The sequence below is a fragment of the Phaethon lepturus genome, unplaced genomic scaffold (assembly GCF_000687285.1).
Source record: "Phaethon lepturus isolate BGI_N335 unplaced genomic scaffold, ASM68728v1 scaffold37002, whole genome shotgun sequence".
Classification (NCBI taxonomy): Eukaryota; Metazoa; Chordata; class Aves; order Phaethontiformes; family Phaethontidae; genus Phaethon; species Phaethon lepturus.
In genome coordinates, this window is record NW_010524771.1 from 21,258 (window position 1) to 34,389 (window position 13,132).

Genomic DNA, 13,132 nt, shown 5'->3' on the forward strand with positions numbered 1-13,132 from the left:
GCCAGATATTTAACCCACTTTCATTTTTATAAACGACAAGTGAAATTCCAGAGAATAGGTAGGTAGCTCTCAAAGAGATTTTGCTGGAGTACATGAGCATGTAATATCTGTTTCCAAGCCCTAGACAGTATTAATCACATGCTTTCTGCATCTCTGTTGGATTGTTTATAAATTTAGGAAGGTCATGGATACTGTGTTTTCATGTTATAATGTCTATATTGAATGTATTTCAGCTAAACCCTTTAAGGAAAGGCAGGCAATACAACATAACCATCCCCAAGTAAAACTTTTTGTGTCATAATTCACCTAGCTCTCCACTACAGCTAATGCGTAAGCATTTCTCAGGGAGCAGTAAAAGAAGGAAATGGTGCTAAACTCCTTTTAAAATTATTCAGTCTAAACTAGTGCCACATGCAATAAATCAAATTGCCCTGAAGAGCCTGGCCCCACACCTGTGAGCACTACCATGCAGAATGCAGCTGTTACACGAGGAATAACGTATTTCTGGCACATTTCTGCTTCCTTCCAAACTTGCTTCTGCCACTTTGAATTCCCAGTCTAGCACAGATGTCATTTTATCATCTATGTATGTCCCACTAATGTTTATCACCCTTTCTGTTTCTCACAGTCCCCTTCACGTTTCTCAGAAACCTGTAATTTCTGTAAATCCCACCGTCTCCTTCCTTCCCAGAATGGTTTCTTTCCCATAACCTTTCCCCAGATTTTTATCCATCTAAACAAATTAATATTTAGCAATAGCCTCTTCAGCTTACGTACATATCTTACTGTCTCCGTCCAATGTAGGCCCCCTTCTTAATTTGCCTATTGTCGTCAGATCTCTTTTTGAACACTTATCTCCTAGCTCTCCAGCTTTCATCACTTTCTTACTTCTTACTTCACTCAGACCAACATCAAACGGGTTTCTCTCTCATGTATCCCTCCTTAACTTCTTTGCTTCCCGCATACCCTGAGTTTCTACATTGTTCAAAGGGCATTTAGGAAACGGGGTACTAGAAATGAGAGGCTAGCTGTGAAAAAGTGCAGAAGGACTTCGTTAAGACTGAGAGACTGAGCACTAAGTTGGCAGATGGAATTCAAGGCTAATAAATGTAAAGCATTACACACAAGAAAACTTAACATATAAAATGATGATCTCGGAGCTGACCATTGCCATCCAGCAACCAGATTTTGTGGATATAATAAATAGTCCCACGAAAATGTTACCTTGGTACTCAGAAACAGCGCAAAAAAGCATGCAAACTGTTAGGAGTTAATGGGCAAGGAAGAGAGAACAGAATAAGGAAGGTCATTATGCCACTGGATAAATCCCTGCTGCACCTGCACCCTGAATACTGTGTAAGGATTTGGTCCCTGATCTCAAACATGACAAAGCAGAACTGGAAAGGGTTCGGACAAGAACGGCCAGGATAATCAGAGACATGGAGCAGCTCCCATATGAGGAATGAGTAACTTGGGCTGAAAAACGGAGAGCTAAGGATGGGGCATAACGATAGAGATGGGTAAAATCTTGTGGGGCATGTAGACACTAACTAGAAACTAACTATGGCATCAAAGGAGGCTAGTGGGCAAGGGGTTCAGAACAGACAAAAAGGAGATGGCTTAGCATTCAGTGTAGTGTGAGTTGTGGGACTTCTTGCCACAAGAGATCACAGCGGCTAGCGGGTACAAGGCTATAATGGCTATAACTCAAAAATGACTAGGCACCTCCATAGAAGGAAAATCTATGCAGGGCTATTAAGTAAAAAAATATCACATCTGGCTCAGGAAGTCCTTGAGTTGCAAATGATTAGAAGCTGGAAGATCATGCTGGGGAAATATCACTTATATCCCTGCTCTTATATTCTTCCCTAGGTATTCATTGTTGTTCTCTGTCAGAGAGAGGATATTGAGCCAGATGGACCTTTGGTCTGACCCCATACAGTCTTTCTGATGTTCCTGTGTTTATATTCTTAACTGACTGTATGGATGCTCCTTGCACTTTCACCTTCCACTATACAATACCAAAAAAACCTCCCTCCTGCCTACAGCAGCAAACTGAGGCTCAGCAAAAACATCAGTCCCAGCGCATCTTTGATGAAAAATCCTTCCTAGATAAATATGGATACTTACTTACTCTTTTAATCTAGTGTCAGACCAGTGTCGTTGCTGAAAAAACGTTCGCTCTGCAGCTCTGGTCACCTGAAACAATCTGTGCAGACCTCTCCCCTTTTTCCAATTCCCTATCTCCTTCTAAATTCTCATCTTAAAACCTGACTTTCTAGCCTGCCTTCAACCTCTCCATTTCTGTCTCTCCTGGTTATTGGTCTTATGACTGAATGCTTTAATATTTTCACCATGCAAGGTCTTTATGTCACTGTTTCATGTAATTTATACCTGTGAGCTGGAGCCTTTCCCATCTCGCTTTCAAGCACAGGCCGTACACTGAATGGAGTCCAAAATGATCCCCACCCCCTTATTGCTTTGGGGGGTTGGCTTTATTAACAAGGATATAAGCAATAAGAAAATAAAGTTCAGCTATTTCTAAGGCTTCTCCCTCATGACTGCTCAGCCAGCATCTTAGATGGCCTCTCCCCAGCAAACCATTTTTATCTCCCTTTTACACCAGTGAACTAATAAGCCACCTACCTCAGTGAGTCAGCAGAACCCACTTAACCCTTTCCCAGAAGGGTCAAAACTCGCTGTCAGGATGGTTTGGCTCAGGCTTGTTATAGAACCATATTCTGCCCCTTAGTCTTGAATAATTTATTTGTGCGGCAGACCTAGATTACTGTTTAAATCAAAATGCTACCCAAACAAAGGCTGTGCTGTACAGTGCAAAATGAAACCAATTACTACATCATATCATGCTCATTTTTTACAGTGTAAGATGCCCCCTACAGTACTGTAGAGGACAGACATTGCTGTTGAGAACAGCAGCCAGCTGTAGGAAGCGTGAGAGAGATTTTTCAGCCTTTGACAAAAAAGTAAATTCAGTGCCAGAAGGGGCTGCACATTTCCACTTTGATCCATCGAAACTTAGGACCTTTTCTAGACTGAAATTAAAGCAAGCTCCATATATGCATATGCAAAGTTGTTTTCCACTCACAAAGAAAAGAGGAAAATGCCTATCCTAACACACATTGCAGAAATTCAATATAAAATCTCAGAATGTGGATCAAAGCCTGGAATTCCACTATGTTAAAAAAATTACAATTCCCAGAAGTACGCTGAAATAAGGGATGCATTGTATTATATATAATATTGTAGTGGAAGTGCATTATAAGCCTTATAGAATCTCTGGATGCCTAAAATGTTAACAAGACCATATTCCTTATGTACTTCAAAAATATAATGAGTTTACTAAAAAAAAACAACAAACCCACACAAGTAAAATATGCTCTTTTTCCACTCCCTTATTGTTCAATCACCTGATTTTGAGACTCCATTCACCTGACAATAAGTAGCCATCATTTACCCTAGTCCTGGCTGTCAGAAAGAGTCATCTTTATCTTCAGAGAAGCAGGGATAATGTCTAATCAGTGAGTTACCGTCGAGAGAAATGATTCTAAGTTTAGGAAAATTGGCAGCTGCATTTTGTTATCAGTAACCATTATTTAGATAGCATTGCTGATGTGCGTGGTGTCTAGAGACAAGGACAAAGACCAGGCCCTTGCCCTGTGGAGCTTACTGTCTATATTACACAATTAAAATAGGAAGAGGTACTAGCATAATAGTAATAGTGAGCTCTAAGCATCACAGTAGGAGGGAGAAGAAATGACAAGAAAAAGACAAAACTTCCTATGAGAGAGCAATACTGTATCATGCCTCCATTTGTGTTTTATACTCGGCTCTGCCAGAAGGTTTTGTTGTTTCAAAATATAGTCTGTAAAGAAGAGGGAACAGATAATTCCACAGTAGAAATCAGAAGAAGCTGGCCTAGGTGTTTATAAGAGAGAGATGGAGGATTTTGACTGGTCATGAAGAGTTGAGTGCTTTGATGCGTCAAAGACACAGCATCATAAGAGCCACAGAAGTGATGCTGTGGCAGGCCTGGCAGGTCGTGTCACACAAGCTCAGGAGGCTCTGCAGGGCATGGAAGGACCCGAGGCTCTTAACTTGGTGTACTCAAGTTAACATGGAGAGCGTGCTCCATCCACTCACTCTGAAAAGTGGGCTCTGTAGCTCATGATACAAACAACACATTAACTGTAACACGCCAACTAACCCTACCATTCTCCTAACAACAAGCTTCCACGTCCCACATTCAACAGACATACAATTTGTCTTTAGGTGCATGGTGCCTTGTACCAATGCTTTAGTTACACATCATTTTATTATGAGGTCAGTTTGTGCATCACTCTCTTCTTTTAAGGCCATCATGTTGAAAATTAATACAGACGATCTGACTATAGACATGAAAGCAAAGACTTAGCTGAGCTACATACATAAAACAAACTGAAGTCAGTACTTCAGAAACCCAGTCTAACCTAACACTAATCCTAACCCTAACTCCGTCTCTTTAACTACATCAGAACATAATTTTTAGATGGCTGTTAATATTACTGCATTTTTCCCTTGTTCTCCCAAAGTTATTATCAGGAACCAACCATACTGGAGCATAGATGACTCCATCTAATAACAAAGAATGGTACCACAGGAATACATACACTACTGCACTGAACTTCTAAAAAGAAGGAGGCATCTTCTTTTTTCTAGTATTTCGCTTTGCTGCTGCTACTAAGTGAAGTAAAACAGTACATGTATTGCCCCGAACTGTCTTATTTCTGTAGACATTCATAAGACGGGTGCAGAAAATGGAGCCTACCTGGCATATCTTCTCAGTGGTATAAAGTAAAACTGATTAAGAGAGGAACATTCTTCAATCTCCTAGAAAAGGCTGTTGGCTTCTTCCATTTATGATCAAAAAGATCCTAGAAAAAATATGTCCAGTCTTTAACGAGACTAGGAAATTGAAATAACCAAAATGGGATGTGATCGGTCTTTTGAATTGAGGTGCCACCATTACTTGCTTTTGCTGCTGAAACATCGTCTGGCTCCTAATGGCTTCTAACATTGTGTTCCTACCTACATTGATCATTTAATACTAGCATCATCTTTCTGACAAACCACAAACACTTCCAAAACTTGACCTCTTCCCTTTATCGCTTTTGATTAAGAAGAGAACTATCTGCAGGAAATGCCCTACAAACCACAAAGGATTATCAGAAATATAATGATGAGTGATTCAGGGACTCTGTGGCTCTGCTTGTGTTCCTATAACCTGATCGTGGTCACTCTTCCCTTCGCCGCCGGAGCTTTGCCGTAGTTTCTTCTAGTCGGCTTCTCCAAGCAGCAATAATGGCATCATCATCCATCTCTTCTTCCTCTTCTTTACGCATGCTTCGCCTGTACTGAGAGAACTGTCTAGATGCAAATCTTTCTTCACTTTGTTCCACTTTTGCCTCCTTCTTTCCATCCTCTTCAGACTTTGAAAAGCTCTGTGTGAACTTTCTCTTGGCTCCAAATTCTGACGTGTCAGACCTGGCCTCCTCTTCACATGCCTCCACATGATGAGATCTAACTCGACTCTGTGTAGATGGTTCAGCGGACTCAGAGTCAAAGGACGGTTCAGGTGTTTGGCTGAAAACATGCAGCTCTGGGCTCTTTTCTCTGGAACTTGTTGTCTCACTGACCCTTGACCTTGTGAGCTTATACATCTTTTTGTCCTCTTTTGCAGAAGCAGAGGAAAATTTTGACATGGTTCTCAGTGAATCTCCTTTTGACTCGTAGGAAGAACAGCTGTCTAGCTCTTCTCTTTGTGATCTGGAGAACCTGTAACTGGATGTTTCAGAATCCATCTCTCTAACTTTGGATGATCTGATGTATTTCTCTCTAGCCTTCTCACTTTGATCATAATATGACGGTGGTTCTTTTTCTGCTTTCAGGCCACTGAGCCACCTGGTAATACCAGTCTCTATCTCTGACTTCGGTGCACTTGTGTTTGCAGGTTGACTGGACAGATCAAAGACTGGATCGGTTCTGTCAAGATCTGCTTGCAAGGGGCGCCTGTGGCTGTTTGTTGTACTCTCTCTGTCATCTTCTATTTCATTTTCCTCTCCTTTGGTCATCTTTTTTTTAAATAGAGTGCTGCGTTTATTGTCTCTGATCACCTTTTCAATTTGATAATCTGACATTTTCTCTCTCATTTCCATTTGCATCTCCTTCTCCTTTCTCCTGAGTTTCTTTAGGTCAACATCATCAGCAAAGAGGCTGTACAGTGGCTTGCTTGTCTGTGTTGTCCTCATGTTTGAACTAGTCCCTTCTGTCCTTGTGCTCACTGAGGTATTGCAAAACAGGACAGACTGAGACTCAGCCCTGTGCATGTCCTGCTGGCGAAGCCGAGAGGTAGCAAGAGACGAGCCACTTTGAGCACTAAGAAGAGAAACCTTATCATCATCTACACGTCTGCCAAGGTCTCCTGACATTATGCTGGAGGCCATTGCAGACGATGGACGGGACAGCATCATGATCTCATTTTGCTTTTGAGCAATGGTTTCACTGACCACATTAGCAATCCAGTTCTGAATGCTTGCCATGGATATTGTGTCACCTGGGCCAACTGGGAGATTGGGAAGGGGTACACTTGGCATCTGAGGCTGCATTGCCCCCGTGCTGCTCCTGGTCTGTGATAAAGATGAATGATTTGTCTGCATGCTCAATGCAGAAGCTGCATCCTCGGCACCGCTTGCAGAAGGTGCCGAGGGCCAGAAAGCTGACAGTGGGATACTCCCACTCATTGTACTGTCTGTCTCCCAGCTGCACATGGACTGGCTTTCTTCTAAAATTTTCTTTGAACGTTCAAGGAGCTCTACACGCCTCTGCTTCTTTTTAGCTGAAGCAGAATCCTCACTTTTGGCAAACTCCACAAATTCCTCCTTGCTTTCACTGCCCACCTTCTTCTGCCGCTTCATTTTCCAAGCCTGGTAAGCAGTCAGGTTAATATCTGACAAACTCTTCCCTTCTGTCCCCTCCCCATCTGCCTGGCTGCCATCTTCTGCTGGAGATGGTGCAGAAGATGATGATGGTTCTAAATCCTTCTTGTGAAAGCCAAACTGGATCCTCTTGACCTTCCACCTTTCTAGAGGAGTCAACTTGTCTTTGTTCTTTTGGCAGAAATTGTAAAAGGAGCTACTGTCTGAAAAAACACTCTCCTCATCCACATCCCTCTCCTTTCTTTCTGTTTCTGGGGATCGTCTCTCCCCACAATTTTTATTCTTAGAATGATACCTCTGAGCAGCTTCCTTCTCAATCTCCAGAAGCCTCTGGTTCCACATGTCCCAAGTGCTCTCTGATGACACAGAGCCTGTGCGGCTCCTCCTCATCCTGCTAAAGCTACTGGCTTCCAGCTGTTGTTTTAGGGTTCGGATCTCAAAACTGCTCACACTCTCAACATCGCTGAATTCACCTGATGGGTAAGGTCTTCCTCCCATGCTGGAATCTCTGTCCTCCTCCCTAGGTGGACCCTCCACTTGGTACTTCTCATTTCTGCGCTGCCAGTCATGGATCCTCTGTTCCACATCCTCCTCAGATTGTTCCCCTTCCTGATCCAGAAGCTTTGGAGATGTTGTTCTTCCATGGTTAACTCCTGGTTCCTTTGCAGGTAGGCCTTGTTTCTTCCTCCATTCCTCATACAACTGTTCCTCTTCCTCCTCACTGATGAGGGTGGAGTGTTTGGAAACCCAGCTAGTTTTTCCCACAGATGAAGAGCTCATCAGGCTACCCAGCAGGCTGCTGGTGTCCTCTTCTTCTACTGTGATGGAGTGGGCTTTGGCTCCCATGATGCTTTCTGAGTCCCCAGCTCCAGACAGTCGGGAAGAAGTCCCTGCATGGACAACAGGACTTTGACTAGAAGTGACTTCTTCATCTCCAGTATGCTCCAACTCTCGTTCCTCCAACAATTGCTCGTTGAGCTCCCTTAGCTGTTTCAGAAAGCCATCGTTGGGGTAAATGGCACGCTTCTTTCTCAGAGTCATCAGAGCCTCCAGAACAGTCATATGGTGGTAGATCATCAGGTAGGCAGCCACCAGCACAGCTGAGCGACTGATTCCCATTTCACTGCTGACAAGGATTTTGCCTACAGATATTGAATATAAAAGTAATTAGTTATTTCCAATGACATAGAGAGGCTGTTCTGATATGTAGCACAAAAGCATCCTCTGAATACTGTTAAAAATTAGACATATTATACGTTTCAGTGACTGAAACCAATACTAAATATTTGTTAGCTTTATCTTAATAAAAATCTAGACACATATGAATAAAAAGCACATTAGTTTCAAAAGCTGTAGGAAGGCACACTTTAAAACAATCTAAATAATATTTGTATTTTCACCTATACACTTCACTTCCCCAAATAATCATAAAACTTATAATAGGTATTAGAAAGACAAATGATACGGTATTCTTGACTTGCTGGCTGACTTAGGGTAAGACATTTAAGCTTTCCATGCTTCAGTTTCCCCATATGTAAAAAGGGAGATATTAGCATTAGCCTCAGGGAAGGTATTGGGAGGATAAGCAAATAACTTAATTTTTTATAAGGCACATTATAGGGCTTGAATACAATTTTATATTAATTTAATTATATTTTTGCCAGAATCCAGATCTGCTGTTTTGCAAGGTACACTCAAACAGTTACATGTAGACTGGCTGGAGGCCAGAGTCATAGTGTATCTCAGAACAGAATAATCAAGCAACTAGCATGAGAGCGCTGATTTTAACTCTGACAAACTGATACAGCTGCTTCAAACTACCAGAACCCCACTATTCTGTAAACAGTGACTGCAAGAGCTAGAATCAAAGCAAGGATCTACTTTATTTCATGGCATTTACACAGAAACCACCTCTTGCAGAAACCTAAGCTTTGGCACAGGAGAATTGGTTTTTTAAAGTTACTTTTATAGCAAATTACAGTTAAAAGAAAAGCTTGTAAATATGAAGAGAGCGTAAATGAGGCTTTGCTAGCTTGCAAATAACTGAAATTACTGTTTCTAAATGTGTGATAAACTCCAGTTCAATCAAACTGTTTGCATTGAAACTTAATGAAGCCAGTTTAAACACCACCTTTCTGACTGCTAGTACCTTACCGCAAGTATTTAGCTACTGTACCTATTCCTACAGTCCCAAAATGTCTTTTACACCTTTCTTAGTATCAAAAGTCTCAGTTACCTTCCAAGTGTTTTAACAGCCAATAAAGCCTACCTAACTGCTCACCAAAAGGGGGAGATCTGATTTATCTGCTTATCTGCTTTCTTTCAAGGCTCTTCTGTCTCCGTGCATCCTTTCCTGTGTCGGCTCTGGTGCTCACTGAGCCCTTTAATGAGCCAGTTCAGCTCACTAACCCAATGGAAAACCATCTCTTCCCTCCTGGGCTGTCATTTTTTCTGGGTTAGTGAGTTGAATGAATGGCCAGAAGCAGTAAGCATGTGTACCACGCCAAGGGTAGCAATAGGAGTTAGGAGGAAGAACATACGATGGGTAGCGTGTCCCTCCTCATCTTGTTGGTGAGCTATTAAAATTGTCTCAACTTTAAAAGTTCTCACTTTTCTTAATGTCACTTCTACTAGGACATAACCTCTTGTCTCCCTACAAAAACTAAATGCATTGAATACATAGATGAAGAATTTCAGTGATGTCACTGATTGTGGTGTTCATTTTCATATTGAATTCCACAAAGATATTTCTAATTGGTCACTGAAGCTGCAACAAAATGACCAGTATGCATGGGAGGTCCACAAAATAACAGCTGCCATGGAGTTGGAGTCCAGCAAATTATACAGTAGCCCAGGTGCAGACATCCAGGGGTTCAACCCAGCTGTTTGGATTGTTCTAGTAAATCAGCCTGTTCTTTTGTAGTGCAGATTGTTCTTCTGTAATAAAGATTGTTTTGTAGTAAAGATTGTTCTAGTAAATCAGCCTGTCCTTTTTCTTTCCTGGCAAAGCTGAAACTTGCCGTGTACAGGAATATATCAATATATATAGTATTATACAATATGAATATAAAAAATATATTTATTGGAGCAGGTTGGGTTTTTTTACCCTCTTTGCAACAGTAGGGTACTTTCAAAGCAGTTGAGGAAGGTGGCTCACAGCAACTCCAAAGACGTGGGGCTTGCAGCAGGGGCCGCTGGGCTGCCTCTCACTGGTTTGCCCCCTCCTGTTTTGAATGAGGCATGGCAGAAAAGGGCAAGAAGTGTTCACCCTAACTGGATGCAGAAAACAAAGTATCTGCCTTCTACTCAATTACAAATGTGGCATCGTCTGTTTATCAGAGTAACACTTACACTCATTAACTCCAAAGCATTCTGGAACCACTGTAACTTTCTCATCTTACCCCTGTAAGTCAGCAGTGCTTCATCAAGGAACTCTGCAGCTGGGCGGAAGTGTTTGGAGATATCCATATCTGGAAAATCATCCACTTCAATGCCCAGGTATTGGATATTCAGACCATTGTAGAAACCTGGTCCTGTGTATACCCCTGTACCATGAGCTGCATTCAAGACATGCGTGATCCCCAGTCTCTTCAAACGGCTTTTGTTCACTGCTATACTTCTTCAGAAAAGAAAAAAATACGTTAGATATCATTGGTCCTATTTCAGGCAGGAAACCTGCACTCACCTGTAGAGCTGCATGCTCAGTTTCCTCTCCAGCTTGATTTTAAACTCATCCTGCCATCCTAGGTTCAGACTGTTTACTTATTTCTCAATTTTTATCACTCCGTAATCAATGCTTTACACTATATCCCCTCCTAATTCTGTCTGGTCACTTGCACAGGTGTCTCAGACAGCTGAGCCATGGTACAGAAGACCTGACCCTTTCCACTTGATATTTGCTATGGCAATTCTTTTTAAACTCTCTTTCACATAACAAAGACTTTAGTCACAACTTCAGGGCCAAATTCCAATCAGAACAGTGTAATTTGGGCTCATTTTCCTTTTCCTCTCCTAAATTGTCGAAGCATCAAAATAGCATGGGGAAGCTGCTGATTCTATTCCAGAAGTATTTACTTTTCAGTGCAAAGAGATCTTTGTGACCATATTCTGAAAAACACTTTGGGGCTCTCTAGGGATGAAAAGTATTAGATGCATGTAATACATGTTATGCCTTCAATGGTTCTATCTGACCCTTAACTGGGAATCTCATGCAACCGGATGACAAAAGCTGACACTCACTTTTCTGCTATGAAGACATTAGGCCAGACTTCATCCACAGCATCCCTGGGGGTCTCCAGCCTGTCCTTCACAAGTGCCCTCTGCAAGTCCATCACACACGGCGTGTTAAACAAGCTGGTGTCATCAATCTTTTCCTTAACTCGGTTGTACAGGTCTTCCACCATCAGCTGCTGCGCAGACTCTAACATCCTAGGACACACCGAATCTACCTTGGTGTCCTTTGTCTTCAGTTCTGGAATAAACTGACATTGTAACTAAAAGCATGTAAAAACAACACAAATATATGAGCTGTCATTCTTTGTTCCTGGGACAAGCCCTGTGGCTTGCTTTCTTTCCCAGTAACATCACACCATCCTGTCTGCAATGTGTGGATGTACATGCTTATCTAGTAGCCTCAACGTAGTTGGTAATGGGAAGAGCATATTTCACTGTCCTCTCAATCCAGAGACCCACACGGGCCAAAGGTCTGGGCCTTAAGGGCACGCTCATTCTATCCGTAGAAGAATGCAGTTGCTCTCTGCAGCTTCCTGAGGGAGGTGCTGACATGGGATCCAGTGATAGGATGTGTGGGAATGGTTCAAAGCTGTGCCAGGGGAGGTTCAGACTGGATGTTAGGAAACATTTCTTTACCGAGAGGGTGGTCAAACCCTAGAACAGGCTTCCTGGAGTGGTGATCGATGCCCCAAGCCTGTCAGTGTTTAAGAGGCATTTGGACAATGCCCTTAACAACATGCTTTAACTTTTGGTCAGCCCTGAAGTGGTCAGGCAGTTGGACTAGATGATCATTGTAGGTCCCTTCCAACTGAAATATTCTTCAGCCCTGAAGTGGTCAGGCAGTTGGACTAGATGATCATTGTAGGTCCCTTCCAACTGAAATATTCTATTCTATTCTATTCTATTCTATTCTATTCTATTCTAATTCTATTCTATTCTATTCTATTCAGTTTGTTGCAGCGAGCAGCCAGCAATCAAACTGTATTCACCATTGCGGTACATGATTCTGTCACAGATTCAGCGCACAACTTCGAAGGAAGTCACCAAACCTTTCTGTAAATTGTTATTTCTTTGTATTTTTCATCTCTACCTCAGGTAGGGTTTTCTCATAAAGGCTTTTTTATCATTTTAGGACCTCTGGAGGAGAAAGGCAAAACCAGTGCAACTCAAGTCTCTATTGCTTACATAGTTCTTTTACCCTCTTACCTTCATTGATGATTTGTTTTGCAGCCACAGCAGATGACAGATGGATTGGCTCCATGAAGATGCTCTCTGTATCAGTGTCCGATATCACTGAATACCTGCCAACCAACCACACTGCCTATTAGGCAAATGCTCTCCACTGGGATCCCATCCCCAGGACTTTAGCCCTTTTCACCCCTTCCAGAAAAGCAGCAGGGAACTGGAGCAGTGAGGATCCTTTGATGGTAGAAAGGAAGCCCTAGATCTTCTCCCACTCCTCACCTCCTCCCTGCTCTCTGGTGTGGTGCTACAGCCTTCAAATATGCCTTGGTACCCAGTGTTTGCAGGACACAGACAGGTCCAATGGGGAGGAGCTGCAGTGTGCTGGGAGTGCAAGAGAATGTACCGGTGGAGGAGTTTTTGGGTGGAGAAGATCAGTGTCTAGATTGAGACTGGGAGGAGGATGGATCACAAGAAATAGTCTCACAAGTAGCTCTCACTTAGACAGACAGACATAAACATTGTCCGTCCTGGTTTCAGCCAGGATAGAGCTGGTTTTCTTCACAGAAGCTAGTATGAGGCTATGTTTTGGATTTGGGATGAGAAAATGTTGATAATGTGCTGACGTTTTGAGTTGTTGCTGAGCAGTCAAGGACAGTCCAGCTTCTTGTGCTGGCCTGCTAGCAAGAAGGCTGGGGGTGCACGGGGAGCTGGGAGGGGACACA

The 13,132-nt window shown here is 42.5% G+C and overlaps 1 protein-coding gene across 1 annotated transcript; it reads right to left on the reverse strand.

Annotated features, from left to right (window-relative positions):
- Positions 1-5,291: 5,291 nt before the first annotated feature.
- On the reverse strand, positions 5,292-12,526 carry DUSP27 (dual specificity phosphatase 27 (putative); the record flags this gene model as incomplete). Its single annotated transcript, XM_010282551.1, has 4 exons — positions 5,292-8,134; positions 10,394-10,611; positions 11,232-11,463; positions 12,432-12,526. Coding segments are annotated over 4 exons (3,388 nt in total), but the record flags the coding sequence as incomplete, so codon positions are not given.
- Positions 12,527-13,132: the final 606 nt, after the last annotated feature.